Source organism: Clarias gariepinus, chromosome 4, assembly GCF_024256425.1.
Source record: "Clarias gariepinus isolate MV-2021 ecotype Netherlands chromosome 4, CGAR_prim_01v2, whole genome shotgun sequence".
NCBI lineage: Eukaryota > Metazoa > Chordata > Actinopteri > Siluriformes > Clariidae > Clarias > Clarias gariepinus.
Genome location: NC_071103.1, coordinates 32,650,864 through 32,672,884, shown reverse-complemented (window position 1 = coordinate 32,672,884; position 22,021 = coordinate 32,650,864). Strand labels below are relative to the sequence as shown.

Below are 22,021 nucleotides of genomic sequence, written 5' to 3'. Positions count from 1 at the left end.
TCAAATTTCCTTAGTTGTTTTCTTTGCTTAATGCAGCCCAATAAGTTGACCCTCATGAAATGATAACTTTTTTTTTTTCTCGACCAGGCAGTGTAAGGTAAAAGCACAACACTGTAGTAATGCTCCAACATGGCCAGGATTATTGGACTGCAAGTGCAGATCATTTAGCATATAGTGATGTGTATCAAGTGAATATTGCATCATACTGTCGGGGGTTTCTGTTTTATGTCACAGTCAGGGAAGGGAGAGTACATGACTTTAAACATAGATAGAGCTAAACTGACTGAGAGGGAGTTATAGAAACTGAGCCTGATCATCAAAGTTTCCATACAGTCAAATATGGTAAAAAAAAAAAGGAAAGAATAAATTTGGCGACTGCAGACATATCGACCTTGCAGGCAGTGTGTTGCAGAGTGTGTAGAAATTTTCACAAACCTGAAAAATGTAAACCGTTCATAAGCTTGAATTTTCCATCTCATACTGATGTCAGATGATCTAAAATGATTCATCAATGTAAAAGACAATTATCAAAAAAAAAAAAAAACAGGCAAGAATTATAACTTGTCAACAAGCACAACGGAGCACTACCAAAGCAGTGAATTTACCCTGCACTGCTCATAAATACTACTATACTGACACTATAAATAGACTTGCACTACCCATAATTGCTGCTTACAACCTACGACTGAACATAAACACTCATGAATACACTATTCATAACTGTTGCGCATATTGTATTGTATAAAAAGACCTACCTCATTCCACTCTCTATAACAAGTTGCACACAACCTTCTCAACCGCATTATCATAACCAAGACATACAATATGACCATCTACTGTATAATCATTGCACATAACTATCCCCTGTGAATAATTTACATATGCATATTATTTCTTCATGCTACACATCTTCCTTCATTGCACTCCAGTGTGTGTAACCCTTTCTGTGTAGAGTTTACATATGCAAATTATTTACCATAGTATACATTATCTTTTTCATTGCATTCTTTGTACATAACTCCTCCCCTGTATACTGTTTACATAAAAAAATTCATCATGGTATATAATATCTTCTTTATTGCACCACCTACAGTCCAGTCATTCGCCTGGTGTCAAGAAGGGCAGCAAAGAAGCGACTTCGCTCCAAAAAAAACATCAGATCTTCTGCAGAAAGTATGGTGAATGGACTGCTGAGGACTGGGGCAAAGTCATATTCTCCGATTAAGCCTCTTTCCGATTGTTTGGGGCATCTGGGAAAAGGTTTGTCCGGAGAAGAAACAGTGTGCGCTACCATCAGTCCTGTGTCATGCCAACAGTAAAGCATCCTGAGACCATTCATGTGTGGGGTTGCTTCTCATCCAAGGGAGTGAGCTCACTCAGAAACACAGCCATGAATAAAGTATGGTACCAAAACACCCTCCAACAGCAACTTCTTCCAACAATCCAACAACAGTTTGGTGAAGAATAATGCATTTTCCAGCACGATGGAGCACCCTGCCATAAGGCAAAAGTGATAACCAAGTGGCTCAGGGACCAAAACGTTGAAATTTTGGGTCCATGGCCTGGAAACTCCCCAGATCTTAATCCCACTGAGAACTTGTGGTCAATCCTCAAGAGGCGGGTGGACAAACAAAAACCCACTAATTCTGACAAACTCCAAGAAGTGATTATCAAAAAATGGGTTGCTATCAGTCAGGATTTGGCCCAGAAGTTGATTGAGAGCATGCCCAGTCGAATTGCAGAGGTCCTGAAAAAGAAGGGCCAACACTGCAAATACTGACTCTTTGCATAAATGTCATGTAATTGTCCATAAAAGCCTTTGAAACATATGAAGCGCTTGTAATTATATTTCACTACATCACAAACTGAAACAAAGATCTAAAAGCAGTTTAGCAGCAAACTTTGTAAAAACTAATATTCGTCATTCTCAACATTTTTGGCCACGACTATACATTGTGCAAGTGAAAAAAAGGAATCTAATCTAATTTGTAAAGACTGAGTTATACACTCACTGGCTATGTCATTAGGTACACTGACTTGTTCCACTGCTTGTTAAAGCAAATATCTGATCAGCCAATCACATGGCAGCAACTCAATGCATTTAAATCATGTAGAGATTTAAAACGGAGCATCAGAATGGGGGACAAAAGGCGATTCAAGTCTTAAAGCTCTAGACATGGCACAGTTGCTGGTGCGGATTGCCACTGGGATTTTTAAGAATCTGTATCACAACCTGTGTGGAGGTGATCTCAGTTTAGCTCACTAACAGTTCATTAACAGCTGTTACACCAGAGAAAAGGAAAAAAAAAACCTGCCAAATTGATAAATTCTATTAAGTGTAGTAGTGACTCAGAAGTGAAGAGGACACAATCAATAACAAGAAACTTTCATCAGTCTGTTACCGAGTGTGCTTAATCAATGCTATAAGAACATGAACAACAGGAGATACATTGCTGGCATTTCTTTAATAAACATTTGCCAAAAGAACAAAAAAACATAGTAAAAAACACATTGCCACTCCTCTCCTTTTTTTTTTTTGAAATTGGATTAAACTGGTCCTCCCTAACCCCCCCGCCCCATTTTACAATGGCTGTAGACAATGGCTGGTGGAACTGGTGAGAAAATACAGCTTTGTTTCATTCAGTTGTTCAGTAGATATCTACCAATTTAAAGGAGCCTAGTCACCCAAGTGCTGCCAATCTCGCTGGAGCCAAATGCTTTTTTAAAAAGCTCCTCCAGTGAAAAATGGACCGAGCCCACCGATCTTAAGTAGTTAAGGGAAAGAAAAGAGAAAAAAAAAAAAAAACTACTACATTACTGGTCATTTCATCCTGTGCAGATACAGCACATCAATCATTTCATATTTTTAGTTGTTTCCACCTACTTTACTCAGTAGTGCAAAACATAATACTAGTCTGTCCTTATGCAATTAAAGGCGCCACTAAGGTACAGATAATAAAAACACTTACCCAGGCTGGTAAATGCACACTCAAAAAATGTCAATTTTTATTTAAAAAGACAGCAGTTTGATAGATTATATCAAATCATAAAGAGGGGATGTAACTAATAGGAAAAAAAGGGGGGAGAAGGAAAAAGTGATCCCTCTTATCTCACACCCCTCTAGCTGTAGCTCAAGCCACAAATACTCTACTGAAATGCCTGCCTGCATCCATAATTAGAATTATTACAAATCAAGTATGCCTCTGTAGTGCACTCAGTGCTGGCTTGATCGATGGCAACTGCTTGTGTCTTTTACAGTCGACCTTTTTCCGAAGGTGTGAGTCTGTCACCTCCCGTCTTTAAGAGTAAATCAATACGGGAGACCCCTCCCCCTTAGTGCTGCGGTGTTCAAATGGGGGACGTACCCGAGAGGAAGCGGTGGCGCCCCAGACTGGGATGGAGAGCCCCACACTTGGCCTGGAGGAGGCGGTGGAATAGAAGGGGGTGGCGCTCCTCCATCCTTCTGACCAAAAGCAGGGTTGTACAGATGAAGGCTAGAGGGGTGGGAGGTGCCATCCATGGGTATGGGACTGTGATTGTATTCAAAGCGATGGTCCTTGTCTCCGCTAAACACCATGCTGCTGCTACCTCCACCTCCTCCTGTAGGAGCTCCACTGGTACTGCTACCGGGTGCTGCGCCATGAGGAAAGGGCACTGGAGCAGATGATGTGGCGTGAGCATGTGCGTGAGGGAGTATTCCTCCACCACCTCCCCCCATCATGTGGCTGAGGTAGCTTTCTCCGAAGCCTGTTGGGGGAAAGGGTGGAGGGGGTAAGTGGCTTCTTGGTGGTGGTGGTGGAGGAGGAGGATAATCGGGCTCGGGTGGCCGTGCTGCTTCGCCTAGCACTGCAGAAGAAGAAGAGGAGAGGAGAGGCTGGCTGTCAGGGGCTTGCCGGTAGTCCAGGTCGGCACATGGAGGGGGTTCTGGGGGCTCCGGGGGCCTCTGATCTGGAGGCAGGATGGAGAGTGGCTCAGGAGCTCTGGAGGACGATCCGCTCCCCTCAGTCCCCGCTGAAAGATGAGAGTTAAAATAAATCATTTCATCACCAAAAAAAGGAAAGACTATGGACCAGAAGGTCTAAATGCACAATTGAGATCTTAGACGCGTTATATAAAGTCTCCTTAAAAAAAGATTTAATATGTAAACAAATGTATTGTTTTCTCTGATTAATAACATTTCCTTCAATATTACTACCAATTCTAAATAAACCACAAAAATTTAATGTCTATTGTAAACGGCGGCTTCACCTGGCGAAACGGGGCTAGGCTCCGGTGGTTTAACCTCTGTTGGAGGAAGAGGTGCAGGAGCTGACGCCCCTGCTGTGGTAGAAATGGTTGATTCGGCTCCCTCCGTGGCGAGGGCATCCGTACTCTGCTGGACCTTAAGAAATTGAGCGAGCAGCATGGTGACTGCTGTTTGCGTGGCTGTCGCAGAGACTTCGCCGTCATGTTGTTTGCCCTGCTGTTGTTGTTGTTGTTGTTGTTGTTGTTGCTGCTGCTGCTGCTGCTGCTGCGGAGTGGGAGGTGATGAAGGCTTGGGCAGGGGTGGAGTTCGAGGGGCAGAGAGTGGGGGTTTAGGGGCTTTAGACTGAGACTGGCCTGGAGGCTCTGGTGGCCTCTCCGACTCAGTTGCTCCTGGGAGAAGGGCCTTGGTGAGGTGCTGCAGGGTTTCTGGGTTCATCTTAAAGCCCATGGCCTGTAAGAGCTGCGCAGAACCCGCTGGGACACTCTTCGACTGGAGCAAGTTCAAAAGCACAGCCAGCTGCTCCTGGGTCAGCTGAGAGTTAGGACCTTTGGTGTCTGAGGGAGATATAATAGGTTTCTTAGGGAATAAAAAGGTACAAATATGCTGCCTCTAATTGAACTATATTTAGACTTAGTAATCTTGATTATTAACATTACCATTTAAATATACTAAAACAATTGTTAAAACTAAACGTAAAAAGAAAATCCTACTAAGCTGTAATTATAACCTAAATTATTAACCTTTCGATCACTTGCTGGTTTAAGAGTGAATTTACCAGACATGCTCAACAAGGCAAATGTGCTATTCACACAGGATCAGTATTACCTGGGGACCTCGTGTGATTTAGAAACGACCCCCTCACATACATCTCAGTCTCATGTGGCGCATCCACATGGGATAAGCTGAGCCTGCGATTTACTGACTTATCTCCCAGATGTAATGTTTTTTTTAAACATAAACATGTTTTGTTATATTATATATATTGCATATTACAAATAAATTTGTATTGTTGTATGGTGTATGGCGATATGACCCAGAACTCAAAAGACTTTCACACCAGCGCCAGGTTCCATTCTTCGCGGATAAAAAGGCACACAGGAAACAAAAAACTTGAAAAATTATGACAATGACCCCGCTAAATCCTGGCAAAATCACAGACATGCAGCTTCACACGGCACTGATTTTACCACAGGACCTTAATGGTCATTTGAGGTAAAATTTTTACTTTACAAATTACATGGAAGATTCGCATGGAATTAACATTAGATAATCAAAATTATTACAAAATTACACAAGGTCCACAGGTAATACTAATCCGAATAGGACTAAAGACAGAAAGTGAACAAAAGCTTGGAATAAAATTCACAAATATATTTTATACATATACATATATATATACACACACACACACACACATGGGCTAATACCCCAGTTTCTTTATAAATATTAAATGTTTGCAGTGTGTATCAATCAGCAGCAGAGTAGAGGCGGTGTTATGTTACCCAGCATGGCAGCAGCAGTGGTACCCGACCCTTTGAGTCCTCCCGCAGAAGGGAACCCCTGAGGCGTGTTACTGCGGCTGTCGTCCAGTCCCAGCTCTTTTCGTGGAACTTTTGGAGCGGCTAGCTCTTCTGGCATCTGTTTCTGCCTCCGGCGTTTTTTACTCCACAGCTCGTGACAATCCTGCCACAGAGGGAGACTGGAGACGTACAGAAGGAGTGTAAATATGAGAAACAAGTGAAGGTGTTTGTATGAGGTGGGATATTTAATGTGCACAAATGAGAACCACACCGGTATAAAGAAATACTGATAAATTTGAACAAAAGCAATTGTATTATGTAGACCACCCTTGCTATTACTTATAACACTTAAATATAGTAAGAGAAAGACATTAGATTAAATATCTTTTACATACAAAATACCAGACCTTAGAGCCTTTGTTCATCACGTGTTTACATCATCAAGTTACATTAGAAACTTTTAAAGAAGTTACAGATCAAAGACCTGTTTGTTCCTGAACAAACACACCACGGGTTTTTCAGTACTTTATCTTTTTTAGCCTCCTAAATGAGGTTTATGGGCAACCAAAACATGGGTAAAAGCTTTTACCAGGCCAGTGGGCTTGATAAAACATATATGGATTTGTCCAAGCAGGCATTTAGTTTTTAAATTGAAACAAAAACAAAAAAAAAAGGGAAAAAAAAGGGGGTGGCACTCATACTCTGGTGGAGGCATCTTAGCTGGGTCGACGTCTCGGAGGAAGTCGCTGCTGAGCGCCTGTTCTGCAGTACAGCGTTTACTGGGGTCCAGAGCCAGCATGTGATCAAACAGGTCCAGGGCTGTCAGAGGAATACTAAACATGGGAGGGAGACGAGATGAAAAAGACAAACTGATTTAGCAAAAAGAAAGAAATAACAAAAGAAAATTACAGAATTGTTTTTTGTGCACTGCACACCAGACTTACAGTCTATACGTCATTCGTCAAATCATCACCGTGTGCAAAGTTCATCATACGGATATGCAATCATTGAAGAAGAAAAAGTACAACGTATATACTTTCTACATCAATGTTTCCCCCCATGTTGCCTGACCTCTTTACTAAAACAATACATGCATTTATACAAACTCTAATCCTCCATTAATTTTGGGAACAGCAGCCCAACCAGCATAAAAGGCAAAATGTAAACACCTTAGTCGAAATAGTCTAAAAAATGCATCAGAATCCAAATTAATTTTCAATGAGAGGCACGGTGTAACACTTTGATCAATTGCTCAACAGGTAAATATTAGCCACTTGATCTTATCGTTTCTGTCGATTGGAAAAAAATATATTTTCTGCTCATCTTTGCCCAATGTGGGAGAAATATTAGTTAAACGGAAGAGCTTCGAGTGCTTCCAGTCCTGATCAGTACCCTCTTTAAAAATTGGCTTTCTTCCACCAGTCATTACCCCAATCCATTGAGTTTGGGCGGCACAGGTCTGCTCAACCATTCATATGTAGTAAAGCACCTAACCAATCATAGATGAGACTGAATTCTTGTAACCAATCATAACAGCAGAAGAAATTCATAAGAAAATATTAGAATGCTACTACTACTTGTTATATTTCCGGCATTTTAAACATTTTACAGTGCCGAGTAAATGCTTAGGGTATGTAAACACATTTTATTGGATCAGCATCCATTTAAAATGGAATTTTAATCAGATAAAAAAAAATTATAAAATCAATGTAAGCATAGCTAACGTGTGTTTTGCGCTAATAGATGGAAATAAGTTACGGCCATCTTGGAATCATATTAATTAATCATAAACAAACTGAACACTAAACAACATAAGAATGTCTTGACTGCAATTTCGTTAAAATCCTGCAGCAGTTGTACTACAAGGGGATGAAACAGGTGTCCAGCTCTTTGATGCAATCTCTCAGAAGGAAATGTATTAGATTACAAGTTTTGGGTTGACATTTAACAACAACCCTGTTGAATCTTTAAGACTACTATTTAATATCCTTTTACTACAAATCCGATAACTCTTACTTAAATATTTAGCAAGAGAGAATTAAACAGAAAACAAGCAGATGGTTTCGATCAAATGGTATTACAGATGGCAGAACGTCATTAATGAAACCCTTCACATCAGGGATTGATTAGACGTCTGCTCGTAAAGCCTCTGATATAACAGTGCTGTTGACTTTCGGATTGGTCGGCTAATCCACAGGGGGTTTAGGGCAGACAGGCCACACAAGTCTTGATCATTTGAAAATATATATGGAAATGCCACTGGCAGCCTTATTCAGAAGTTTTCTGTTCTCTAAAGGAAAACCAAAGCCAGGACCTTGCTTCATGTGAGATTTAGGAAAAAGTGTTTTCCTAAATCTCACATGAAAAAAGTGTTTTCAAAAAAAAAGTTTTCCTAAATCTCACATGAAAAAAGTGTTTTCAAACTTGTCTAAGCAAAAGCTCTATTATTATTACTATTATCCATATGATTTACAAAAGTTCCTACAAAGCTCCTAAAGTGACATGGGTGAGTGTGTTTGTGTGTGTGGCAGGGGGTGTAATAAAGGTAAAGGTAAAAAATAATTAATAAAGAAAAAATAATCTGTTAAAAAAAAAAAATTTTGGGCAGGCAAAAAAAAATTCTCTCTTGAAGGAAAAAGATGTCCGAGGACAAAAAAGGGACGTGTGAATTATTAAGGAGATAAGGATTTGTGCTTATAACTTTAAAATGCACCTTGTCCTGTTTCATTAGCAGTATAGTTTACTGTGGTATTCCTCTTGACCTCAGAAATGTATCTAGACCCCCCTTTATTGCAGTCAGTAAACATCGCTAACGTTACTTCAACACAAATGCACTGACATACTTGCCATTTCTGTATTTTGACACTGGAGGACTGACACGGAAGTATCATGGTCACATGGTCTATATTTTTTTCCTTCCTGTGTCCTGATTGTTTTTTTTTTCCTCCAGATTTGTTCTCCCTTAACAAATTGTTTTAACCCCCACACATGTCCCTTTAGTGGCTCTGTAAGTTTCACCTTAGAAGAAAATATGTTTTTTCAGACATAGAAATTCTTTTTAAGTGGAGAGCTTTGTGGTTTCTCAGTTACATGACAAGCCTCATTTCTGACTTTTGCTTCAATAACAAGTGATAACAGGAACTAACATGTTTTAGAACGTTCCACGAAGTATAAAATGCGTGCCCTACTTTTAATTTTAAAAAATTGTTGGTAAATTGCTGTAAAAAAATAATAAACTGGGTGGTAACTGATTGTTTTCCTGTAAAAGTATGTCCTGCCATTTTAATTTCTTACCAGCACCTAACCACACCCTGAATTCAGTAGGCGTATGACTAGAAAGCTACGACATTGCATTATGGTTTGCATGCTGCACTTATAACATCTCATTCAAATCTAATCTCTATTAAAATCGCTTGTGTGGTTACTCACAAAGCAAACTCTTCACGAAGCCTGCGTCTGTACTGTTTCTTTGGTTTCATGGTGTTGAAGTACGGCAGTTTGATGACGTCGGGCCACACAGCGGGACAAGGGCTGCCACAGATACGGCTTAAAAGAAAAGAAGTCTGTTAGTTTATAAAATATTAAACCAAACAGTATACATTTTACACTGTTATGAAAAAGGCGAAAAATATGAATAAAAGACAAAATACCTAATCAGCTCTAACTGTGCCAGCTCTTGGTTGGCTTGGAAAATAGGTTTTTTGGTGAAGAGTTCACCCAGAATGCACCTAGAACAGAAGAAACAATGAACCCTACAAATGATAACAGTCAGCTTGCTATGTATAGAATAATTTACCATGGTTTCTCGTCTTACCCGCAGCTCCACACATCAATGGCAGGTGTGTACCGCTCTTCCCCGAGCAGAAGCTCAGGTGGACGGTACCACAGAGTGATCACCTTATTGGTGTATGGCCGGCTACAGAATACAAACCAAGTCATAAATGATGCAATGATCAATGTGAAAATACAAAGACTATCTAATTTTAGTCTTTTTTTTCTTTTTAGAGTAACATGAGAACCGACTGACCTTTCCTCAGAGTTGTAGAGTCGAGCCAAACCAAAATCTGCCAGCTTTATCTGGCCCCTGAAGGGAAAAACAGAACAAAAAACGGTGTATGAATGAAAAATGCGCCAGTTTGTGCCATGGTAATTGATTAACACAATCCATCACTAACAATTTAATTTCTGTAAAATTGTTCACTTTGACACTGACTTGTTATTGAGCAGAATGTTGGAGCACTTTATGTCCCGGTGCAGAAAGTTCTTCTTGTGGCAGTAGTCCAGACCCTCCAGCAACTGCCGCATGAAGGATTTGATGTGACTCTCGTTGAAATGGACTAGGCCAGACTCCAAAAGCCCCATCAAGTCATGGTCCATATACTCAAACACCAAGTAAAACGCCCCTGTCAGAAAGGGTCAAGAGTTCACAATCAATACACACACATTACAATAATGATAAAACAAGCATTGATAATGATGAAAAATACAGCACAATCTTAGATAATGTGGAGCATTCAATGTATTCGTGTTGAAGCAGTAACTATAGTTCAATAAGTGCTGTTATACAAAATAACGTGTGCCTACTGACCAAATAGATTATGCTGAATGCATAAAAAGCTCAAGTATAATAGTTTCTTTACCACGATTTTGAAACAATTTCTTTTCAAATTAGTAAATAATTCACACTACAATAAAGCAAGACTAAGACAGGTAAGATAATAAGGAAACAGGAATACAGGTAGTTCCCGACTTACAAGCAAGCTCCGTTTCCGGGAGCATGTTCGTAAGTCGGATTTGTTTTGAAGTCGGGATTTGTTTTTAAAATGAGCCTTATATGCCTTTGACAAAAATATACAATGTAAAGCATACGAATCCATATGACTAAATCTCTGCGCCCTTTTCCCACACTGCAATCATGTGGCCAAAAACTGCAACCTGGGCCTTTAAATCGCAATTAATCCCGGATGCCATTTTGTCTCAGAGCTGTTTTCCACTGTACTGGACTGCGAACTCTGTCTTTTTTCAGGATTTTTCGAATTTAGGATTAGTCACCATTAGAACAGCTTTACAAAGATAGCCATTTTCTATCATTGTTTCTGGACTGATTTATTGAAACCAGTGAGGCTGACTCAGTTCTCCGGCACTTACACAGACATTTTGTACATTGACTTATACAGTAACACCCCGGATTGCGAGTAACGCGGTTTGCAAGTGTTCCGCAAGACGAGCCAAGATTTTTAATAAATTTTGACTTGAAAAACTAGCAAATCTTGGTTTACGAGCACCGAGTATCATGTATCACGCATGCTCTGGTCATGTTTTGACGCTGAGCGTCATGTGATCACAACTGAGCCAACGTTTTTTCTTTCTCTTGCGCTGCAGAATTGTGGGTAATCGTCTTCCCTGCTGGGAGTGCGTGTCTCTTACTGGTATAATCAACATCCGTGCAAGCGTGTACTGTTTACAACACTGTGACCACGTGTGTGTGTGTGGAAAACATGTTTTATTTTGTGTTTACAGTACGTGTGTACTGTTTCTTATAACACGTGTGCAAGCACGCGTAAAGCAAAAGAAAATTAAAAATGCATTTTTTCCTCTCAGTCTGTGCGTGCTTGTAATTCGACACTGTGCCGGTTCACCCTTTCTCTCTCGCCTTTAGCATGTGTGTTTGTGAACTGGCACAGTGTCAAATTAAGCACGCGCGCACACATAACGAGAGGCCCACACACAGCGCATGCGCCCATAAACGGAAACACTTATTTGTCAGGATTTATTTTTCCTTTTTTTTCATTAGGGGTTAAAAATCCATTTTCTTCCATTTTATTTTTTACGGAACATTACCTTTATCATTTTTGAAGTCCAGAGCATCCTCTTTATCTGTGACAATCTCCTTCATGTTGATGATGCTCTTGTGGTTGAGCTGCCGTAGGATCTTGATCTCCCTGATAGCTGTGATGGGAAAGCCCTCTTTCTCATTGTCTAAGCGCACTTTCTTGAGAGCCACCATCTCAGCTTCGTTAATGAGAGAGGAAAGAAAGGTAATGAATTCAAACTGCTAGTCAATGCAACTGCGACACAGTGTTAAAAAAGGTTACCAATTAACACATGAACAAGCAGCATTGTTACACTTCTAAACACTACAGCTGCCAATACTGTATTAAAACCTTATATTTAAACTGGTATTCTATTGAGTGGAGTAACCGGTTTGTAAACGAGCATCTTACCTGTGTCTTTATCCTTGGCTTTGTACACTTGTCCATAGGTACCTTCTCCAGTGATCCCAATGATTTCAAACTTGTCCACACACCGCTTTCCCCAATCGATCTCAGTCTCTTTAATCTCTCCAAAGCGTGGGCCACATATTCTATAGCCACACATGAAAAAGAGAATGTGCCATTAGGACTGGGCTTTACAGCCAAGAACACGTGCTAAATCGTCTGATGTTTAAAATTGTGCCTTTTGTAATCTTCCACACAAATTGTGTCCTCTTTATCAATCCTAAACCTGACATTTTCTGTTAAAATAGTCCTTTCAGACCAAACCTTATTTTATTGTGGTGATAAACAGATTGTTTGACAAATTAACAAAGCTCCTGGGGTTAGTGGCTACATTAAGTATGTTGTGTTGATTGGAAATTTGTGAACATGTCTGTTAGTCAAACATGACTCATAGGCCAGTAGTCATGGTTGGAAAAAATAATTAAGGGAGGGGGATAAAAAAAATAATAATAATAATAATAAAAAAAAATAAAAAAAATAAACTGTGTGTGCAATGTGGTGTTGATAAGAACTTAACCAGCACTTGATTATCACCAGACTTTTGCCTACATATCACTCTGATTACTGATTAACAACATTAGACAAGTGAGGTCAAGGGCACATCCTCGTTATCTTACTAACAGAGACTGTTTTATACTCCTTATCCTTTTTTTAATTGGGAACTCTATTGGCACATATGTGATGAAAGACCAGACCAGACCCCAGACACCCCAAATATGACAAAAACATACTTTGGTCTTCTTTTTAACATGGCAGCCTTCTTCTCTTCTGGTGGGCTTTGAGGTGAGCCGAGCGTACTGCCAGGGATTTCGGGAGGGAGTGGGAGGTCAGACAAGAGGTGACGGGTTTTCTTTTCTGGTTTCTTCTTCCCTGAGAGTATAGAGTTCTTCAAGCTAGATAAAAGAAAAAAAATAAAATTTTAACTGCACTACAAGTAATACAAATACATTTACAAAAAAAAAAAAAAGCAACACAGACTAACAATACAAACCTATCAGTTCCGTCTATGTGGTCGATAAGGTTGGGCAGAGGCAGAGTGGACAGCGAGGACACCGGTGCGATAATTTTCTCCTTCTCCTTTGCTTGAGCAGCTTGTCCTTTCCTTTTTTCCTCTTTTACATTGCTCTCTCTGTTAGATTGTGGCACCTCTGAGGTGCTCTTGGTGGTCTTGTCGACGGGGGATTGTGGCTGGCTTGGCGTCGGGCTTCTGGGACCTTTCTCAGATGCAGGAGGAGGAGGAGACGGGGGCCGTGTTTTCTTCGCTATGTGGTTGATTACAGGGCTAGGCTGGGGTGCAGTGGAAGAGGAAGATGAGCCCTTGGTTGGTGTCGATGCGTTGCTGGAACTCTTGGCACGTGCAGCTTCGGCCGCCTTGGCCTTCTTCTGCTTGCTGAGCTCGGCGGCCAGGCTGCTCTTGAACGTGAGGGTGCTGGGCGAGAGGCTGGAGGGCCGTGAGCGTGAACGTGAGTGACGGTGACGGCTACGGGAGCGCGAGCGCCGTGATGTGTACGGGCTGCGGGAGCGTGATTTCCCTGGACGCCTGGAGCAGTAAACGTAAGCGTTTAAAAGATAATGTTAGCATCACTGATTTTCTTCACAGCTTACTTAAGCAGTAAGTTTACTCCACTAGGAGAAACTCACAAATCATTTACACTAAATAAAGACAGTAAAAAGGAAACTATAAAAGGCAGTTCCTCTCTGTTAAAAACACATACATGTATAAAATTTTTTTTTTACTGTACACCATAATAGCAAAAAGCGTTGAAACTTAGACATCGAGGAAAGGAAAGATGAATAAGCTCACGCTCAATTCTCAAATACAGACTTTCCCCTTGTGATCAAATACAACACTCTCTCATCTTAAACTACTCTCCAAGTTAAAGCTTAATCAGCACAAAAGCCGAATTTAGCAGTAAACAAAAATTTTATCTGTACATCGACCAAAAGCATTTAAAGCTTACTTAAAACTAACAGTTAAAAAAGTTGATGGCACTGAAAATGGGTGCTATCATTACTTGGAAATGAGTCATGCAGTGACTAATATCGCTTTAAATCTGCACAATGGAGACATGCTAAACTCCCAATTAGTTTTACACACACACAACAAGACTGTCTTCAAGTAGGTCCAAATTTAACGATCTCATGACCTCTGTGAAAATCTTTCTGTTCTTTAGTTGCTTAAACCAAGGTCAAGTAATAAAAAGATCACACATGTTGCCCATTACGGTAAACAGAAGTGTCAAATAGGTAACCAAACTCCACAATGTCGCCCATAAAGTTTTCCATATATTAAGGTCAGCTAACACATACAGCAAGTGGGTGGTTAGTTACTGATAAACAGATAGTTCATCTCATGGCAGCTTTACGTAACAGATTTGTTTATTTGTATTTTTAACTTAGACACACAGATAGTCGTCCTACAGCCATGTTGCTTCAGTGATGTCTTTTTAGGGTCATTGTGTAAATCATCATTACTTATGACCCTTTTTATAACTTTTTGTTTTTTCTCCTAAAGCAACAGGTTCAACTCTGATGGAGTTTAACGATACAATCTGTACACTCTATGACCTGTGCAAATGATTTAAGCTGATCATAAGAGTGATGACAGATGCAGGGGTGCCTGTGTAGAGGAAAAATTAAGGAACTGACTACCCAAGGCAACTGCATGAAAGGAGGACACGCCATGGACTAAACCATTTTTATGTTGAAGATTTGAGAACAGGCCCCAAAGGGACAGCTTTAGATCTATAGATGAGTGGGAGCTCAGTGAAGCATGCCATGCGGTGCGTCCTGGCACTAAAGCTACTTTACATCTTGTAAAAAAGTTAAACACAGGTGTGTGTGTGTATATTCTAGCTTTACCTCTGGTCAGGACTGGGGCTGACTGATTTCCTGTACGGGCTCCGGGAGCGTTTTCGGCTGTACGGACTGGAGGTGTGCTCCCATCCTTCGTAGGGACTGGGGGAGCGGCGCCAGGCGTACGGGCTCCCCGGGGAGCGCTTTCGCTTGCTCGACGGCGACTTGGACGCAGTGTAGCCGCTGTACTGCTCCGAGTCCCGGCTGTAATAGGCCGAGCTCGGTGAAAGCCTTTTGCTCGTGTAGCTCGAAAACTGGTTGTAGCTGGGAGACTGGTAGCTGTACTGGTACGAGGAGGAGTACGGGCTCTCGGCTTTATTAAAGCCAGGACTTCTCCGGTAGGCCCGAAGCTCGTCGCGCTCGTCCCGGTAGGCTTGCGGCGTGTCTCGGTAGGCAGAAGGAGGCTCCTTGTCCGGCTTGGTTCTGCTTTTGTGCCGCTTGGCCTCGCGTTTGTTATCCGCGGATGACTTCTTGCCGTTGCTGTCGTGGTTTCTCGTTCTTTCCCGAGACTTAGACAGCGCGTCCCTCTCCCGACTCGATTTTTCATCTTTGCTTTTCAGCTCCTGGCGGCTTCCCGAGGAGTCTGCGGGCTCTCTGCGCGACTTTCTTGCCGGCGTCACGTCGCCGTCTCGAAGCTCAGCTAGGTCGGCCCACTGCTCCGCTCTGGGTGACGGACTGCCCGAGAAACGTTCCGACTGCGAGCTCACGTCGTCATACTCCACCGCCAGACCGTGAGCGTTCCCGTCTCTGCCGAAGCCGTCGGGTTTGTCGGGAGTGCGCCGCGCCTCGCGCTCCCTGCCGTGCCTGCGCCTCTTGCGGCGTGACGCCGACGTGCGCCGCTTCCCGTCCCGGTGTCTCTCTCGCCGGGCGGCGTTAACGCTAGCACCGCAGCTCCCGGGAGCTTTACCCCGCCTCTCATGTCTGCGGTTCCTTTGTGCCGAGGGGCTCCGACCCCGACCGTCGTGAGAAATCTCCGGATTAGGCATTGAAGGTTCTGAAAGGTTTGTTTCCAGGTGACCGGTCCCCGGTAAAAACAAAGCAAAACATTTGAAACAAATATAGCTGGTAGCTAGCTATATAGCTAGCCAATGTAGCTAGCTAAACAAGCCAGTCACGGGTTTTGTCTCTTCTGCACAAAAGCCAATCCACTGCATCTGTCCTCCAAATAATATTTCAAATAATATATTCTACGGTATATAACTGGTCCAAAACCCGAAAGAAAATCTTGGTAATCCAGTTATAAGCATTTCAGCGTGTGTTAGCCGGCTAACTGGAACTAGCTTAGCAGGTGACTAGCAACCGCTAACTTAGCGAGCCATCGCATGAAAAGCCTTCTTCTTCTTCTTTCCTTAAATCATCTTCCATAGCGACACAATCCCCACAGTTTCTCCATTGTAAACAGCTACGGTGTTCAGTCGCGGTTCTGCCAAATCAAAAGTAAGATTCTTGCAAAATTACAAAACAAACCGAAGAAAAGAATTGGTGTACTCTTTCAGAGTGAAACTTCTTGACGCTTTTGCCCTCACACTACTGACGCTCACTAACCAGGAAGTAGCTACGCAAAGCTAGGTTTGCTCACTAGCTAGCTTGCAATCCCGTTTAGCAGATTCAACACATTAAATAGTAAATATAAATAAAAACCGAACAAGGAAGAATGTTTTCTGAAAGATAGCTTTCTCTACTTAAGGAAAAAATAACACCTGTTAATTTTATTTTAGATTTTTATTTAAAATAATGTAAAAGTTTTTCTTGTTTGCAGCGAAACTCGCGTTCGTAACATGTCACTACCAGGCCTGTAAAAGGCCTTCAGTCATGGCAGAGATGCTAGCCGTGGCACTTATTAACTTCTCTTAGCTGCGTAAATCCTGCAATACACCCCTTCAGCACCAGAGGGCGAGTCTGGCCTACATTTTATTCAGATGGGAAAAAAGTTATACACTATGTGGACAAATGTATTTGGCCAAAAATGTTAATTATTGAATGTAGGTGTTTCAATCAGTCCTCTTATCCCCAGTGCACAAAACAAGACATATAACGGCATGGTTTGTTTGATGAATTCAGTGTGGAAGAACTTGACTGGCCCACACAGAGCACTGACCTCAAGCTCTGACCCGAGCCTATTAACAAGAACCTAGGATATACGACAAATCAAGAATTTCACTGTACAATAACATATATTGGGGGGACCAACTACTTTTTAAAGTATATGTATTTGGATACAATGTCATTGTAGAGTTGGGCAATGTCTTTTGGCCTTAGTTAAAAAAAAAACTAAATGATTTACTGCTTGTTTTTAGCCACAGAAAATGCAAAACATTTCAACCAATCCAAATATACACAGCTAAATATTTCTGTCCACAGGCACATCACACCCATATGTGCTTGCTTAACACCAAATTTCAATCCCATTCATCCCCCTAACTTTGCTGTGGAAATAACCTCCACTCTTTTGGGAAGAATTTCCACTAGATTTAAGGGCATGGTTGTGGAGATACAGGAGAGCCTAGATATGGTGGCATATCTCCAAAAACAAGCAGAATAGAAGGCAATGTTAAGTCTTTAAAAATGTGGAATTGTGGAAGGTAGCAATTAATGTTGTTTTTGAGGAAGACTGGACTGGAAAGTCAGCTTTAAAGCACAGGGAAGCTGAAGAGAGAGATGTACAGTATATACAGTAGATGGCGTTGATGCAACCCACAGAACTCTTAACTAGATGCTGAGTGGTACTGAGATTAAATGTGTCCTGAATAAAGGGTGTGTGGAAGTAACGGATAACGCATATGAAGAGTTCCAGACAGAGCAACTCAAGACAAGGTCTGGAAAGGAAGCATTGGACAAATGTAAGAAAGGCTGGTCTGGGAAATCGGCTTTAAGGAACCAGGAATATGTAATAAAGTAAGACCTACAGTTGGTATTAGTATAACAAACCTACTGGATTTCAACTGCCGTTAAACAATCAAGAAGAAGAATTTTAATCATTCAGCCACAAGGGCATTTTTGAGACCAGGCACCAATGTTAGATGAGAAGGTCTGGGGTGAGGTCAGTGTTTATCCCAAAGGGGATAAGGGAAGGGAAAACAAAGACAGGAGGTCTTCAACTTTGTGCCAACAGTGAGGGGAAGAACCATGGCCAGGTGTTTACAAAAGTTGGGCCATATAGTGTATATAATAAGACTATGACCTAATTTAACTGATGCAATAAGTTACATTCTCTTTACTTTTCCATGTGAATATTATTATAATGGGGTGAAGGGTAGCTCAGTGGCTAAAGCATTTGACTGCACTTATTTACAGTTATTAGGCCCTTAACCCCAATGGGATAAATAAGTTTCTCTGGATAAGGGTGTCTGTTGAAGCTATGTTTGTAACACGAATTAAAATTATATCACCATGTTTATAGACAACATAAGAGTCTATATAATAATTTTCTCTTACATATATATATAAAAAAAACAACCATCATCACCTTTAATTTATTTTTTTTCCCAATGCTTCACAGTACATGAGTCAGAAAAGTACACAATATATTTAATGCAACAAAAAGGGGCAGGGCAGTAAGACATGGTGTGATCAACTGCTGAAAAGGTTTTAAAAGTTTTAAAGCGATACAGTTAAATTGATGGACATGGTTGTCTGTAAACCTATAAATTGAGACATTAGATGCTAATTGTTTGTAATTGTCCTATTAGAAGCCTATATACAGTACAAAATGCATAAATAACAAATTGATCTGTGATTAATAAAATAATGCTTTGGCCGTGCATTCACATACAACGACTTTTTGCCAGAAAATGAACATTGGAAGAACAGAGAAGCAAACAGATAGGATTACAAAGAAAGAAAGTAAACTTTTGAAAAGGCAACACAAAACTGCTCATTTTAACTTCTGCTAGAAATGAGAATGATGGCTCATGCCAAGTGTAAGGCAGATTAGTAAATTACACAAAGAAAACATTTTAACATGTCTGTATATTAATTAAATTGCATTAAATACAATGTAATTACGAGGGGTGTTCAAGTCAACCCGGGACTTGTTAATGAAGGCGTAAAACTGAAGCACAGTATAGTGGCGAGACGCAGTAAAATATTTTAATGGTACAAACGTTTTTAAAGAATGCCATACATCTGTGAATGATGATCTTACTCATGGTGGCTCGGAGCCAACTGTAGTCGTTTCTGTGAACAATAAGCGAGTGGAACTTTAAAAATAAAAAAAAAATCAACAGATAACTTGTTGGCAAGTTCCGAAGAGACGGATCCGTCTGTGGGAACTGTACACATGATCATTCACCAACACCACTTGCACATTACAGGAAGGTTGGGAGTTATTGTCACATCCCCGGTACAGTCTCTAAGCCATTCCATATGTATGAGCCATTAAAGGAGTTTATGAGGGGGGCCAGTGTTTCAGATGTAAAGCAGGCAGTCCGATTACAGTTCTGTCTACCTTGATGGTATCCTCTGGGAGAAATATCATAACTGTGTTCTGTTATTTTGTCCAATCAAAAGTCCCAGTTTGACTCAAACTTCCCTCAAGTTTGTATGCACATGTACATAATTTATACAACTGAATCAAATCTTTTGTGCATGTGCACACATTTGCACAAACATAAACTGATAAGTTGTAGACATTGCAAATTTAAAAGCAAAAAAAGTAGCACCAGGACAGGATCAGTAAGTACGCCGGCAAAGCATAGCTTAGTAATTTTGCTACAAAAGCCCATCATGGTTATCTCACGCTACCATTTCAACATACAGTATTTCTTACTTCTTATACTTATTTCTCACTTACTAAGCTAAAAAGTGCTACAATTCAACATCTGATACCGTTTTACCCGCAAACTATGAATCACCATTAATGGCATTAGGGTGGTTACTGGTGTAAGCATTTTAACTGATTTTCAACAGCAATTTTACAAATCTATTGTTGCTTATTCATATCCCAGTTATCAGTTTTTCTTTCTTTTTTAAACAAAGCAGCACTAGATAGATCCATTTAAAAATAAAATAAATAAGTCACAACCCCGGTTGCTGCAATATCTAGAATATCTACTGCCACTCATTCATTAAAAAAATGCAGAACTTGTCTGGCTTTTGTTATTCTTTACAGTAAGTTTTGCTAAAGAATATAGTTACAATTACTGTTAAGAGCATGTTTAAAAGGGTGAGAACTATATTAAGCCTATACCTCCACTACACTTACATATGACAGTATTTTAAGTAAAACAACTGTCATGTTAGAAATTTTGCTAAGAATCAATATAAAATAACGTATATTAAGAAATGTAATAATATGGAAGATGTGCTGTATACCAAGCATCCATACAGTAACTTTAAAAACACCTGCCAATATTGAGTATGTCCACATTGTGCTACCAAAACTGCTCTGAGCTATTGAGGCATGGACCCAACATGACCTCTGAAGGAGTGCTGTGGTATCTGGAACTAAGATGTTAGCAGCAGATCTTCTAAGTCCTGTAAGTTGTAAGGTGGGGTTGGGCCTCCATGGATTGGACAGATGCTTAGTATTGAATTTCAAGGTCAAGTCAACACCTTTGTCATATTTCTCGATTGTTTTGCCAGTGTGTCAGGGCACATTCTTCTGCTGAAAGAAGCCACAGAAATCAAGGAACACTGTTTCCATGAAGTTGTTGAGGTCAAAGTGATTTTTAGGTCAAAGAAAGATCCATATGTACGTCAGGACCCAAGATTTTCCAGCAGAACACTTTTTTTTTTGCCCTGAGCATCACAATGTCCCCGCCAGCTTGCCTTCTTTCTATAGTGCATCCTTGTGTCATCTCTTCCTCAGGTTGAAGACACACACATCCAGTAATGTAAAAGAAAACATAATTCATCAGACCAGGCCACCTTCTTCCACTTATCTGTGGTCCAGTTCTTAATGCTCACGTGCCAATTGTAGGTGCTTTCTGTGGTGAGCACGGGTCAGCATCGGCACTCTGACCAGTCTGCAGCTATGTAGCCCCATATGCAGCAAGCTGTGATGCACTGTGTGTTTCAACAATTTGTGCCACTGTAGCCCTTATCTGGGATTGAACCAGAAGGGGTAGCCTTCACTCCCTTGCACATCAATGAGCCTTGGGGTCACTTTTGCTGGGTCCTGACCACTGCATACTAGAAACACCATACAAGACCTGCTGTTTTGGAGATGCTCTGACCTAGTCCTCTAGCCACCACAATTTTCCCCTTGTCAAAGTCCATTTTTAAATCTTACCCTTGCCCTTTATACCTGCTTCCAACACATCAACTTTGAAAACTGACTCCTCACCTGTTGCTTATGCCATATATCCCACCCATTGACAGGTTTAACAAGATTAGTTATTATGTTATGGATTATGAACAAATTAGTACAGTGAAACTAACTTTACATTTTGAAATGTCTAGTATAAAATCAGTCATTTTGTCATTAATGAAATAAACAAAATAAAAACATAATGGCATTTAAAATATACACTATATTGCCAAAAGTATTTGCTCGCCTGCCTTCACATGCATACAAACGTGAGTAACATCCAATTCTTAAGCAGCTACAACTACCTCAGTTCTTTTGGAAAGGCTTGTGTCTGACCTCAAAAATTTTATTTTGGAAGAATGGTCAAAAACTTCCATACATATACTCCTGCAGAAGGTGTTCACAGAAGAGCTGAAGCTGTTATAGCTGCAAAGAGGGCGGGGCCAACATCATATTAAACCCTATGGATTAAGAATTGGGTGTTATTCAAGATCATATGCAAAGGGAACCAGGGAAGCGAATACTTTTGGCAATATATAATGTATGTCCTAATGAACGAATATGGTGTTTTAAAATGTATTTGTCAACAAAAAAAAGGGACATACAGAATAACAGCAGCTACTTCAAATACTGCACAGAAAAAAGACAAACATCGTTGTCATGGTATTTTACAGGGCATCTGGATTTTTTTTTCCTGTCAATAGTGTCTCTGATATGATATGAGAAAAAAAAACGTTACAATAAAGCCCTGCACAGTGTTACCAGTTTAAAATAATGTTATACAGGGTAAGTGGCCTACCCTGCAAACTACTGCTTCAATATGACACTGGATTAAAAGGCTGAATACACAGCTTCACATTCACACTGGACG

At 40.7% G+C, this 22,021-nt stretch overlaps 1 protein-coding gene across 1 annotated transcript; it reads right to left on the bottom strand.

Moving 5' to 3' along the window:
- Positions 1 to 2,446: 2,446 nt before the first annotated feature.
- Positions 2,447 to 16,422, bottom strand: cdk13 (cyclin-dependent kinase 13). Its single transcript, XM_053494560.1, has 14 exons — positions 14,907 to 16,422; positions 13,036 to 13,584; positions 12,776 to 12,937; positions 11,991 to 12,130; positions 11,608 to 11,778; positions 9,980 to 10,169; positions 9,794 to 9,850; positions 9,581 to 9,682; positions 9,417 to 9,494; positions 9,196 to 9,312; positions 6,468 to 6,599; positions 5,749 to 5,945; positions 4,249 to 4,800; positions 2,447 to 4,011 (listed from the first exon to the last, which is right to left on the bottom strand). Exons 1-14 carry the CDS (start codon positions 15,884 to 15,886, stop codon positions 3,311 to 3,313), a joined length of 4,128 nt encoding a protein of 1,375 aa, XP_053350535.1. The 5' UTR covers positions 15,887 to 16,422; the 3' UTR covers positions 2,447 to 3,310.
- Positions 16,423 to 22,021: the final 5,599 nt, after the last annotated feature.

Coding starts and splice junctions, on each gene's coding strand:
- cdk13 (XM_053494560.1), bottom strand. CDS start 15,886: ATGCCTAATCCGGAGATTTCTCACGACGGTCGGGGTCGGAGCCCCTCG. Junction 12,938..13,035: donor CACATAGACGGAACTGATAG/GTTTGTATTGTT, acceptor TCTTTTATCTAG/CTTGAAGAACTCTATACTCT. Junction 5,946..6,467: donor GCTAAGATGCCTCCACCAGA/GTATGAGTGCCA, acceptor GTACGTCTCCAG/TCTCCCTCTGTGGCAGGATT.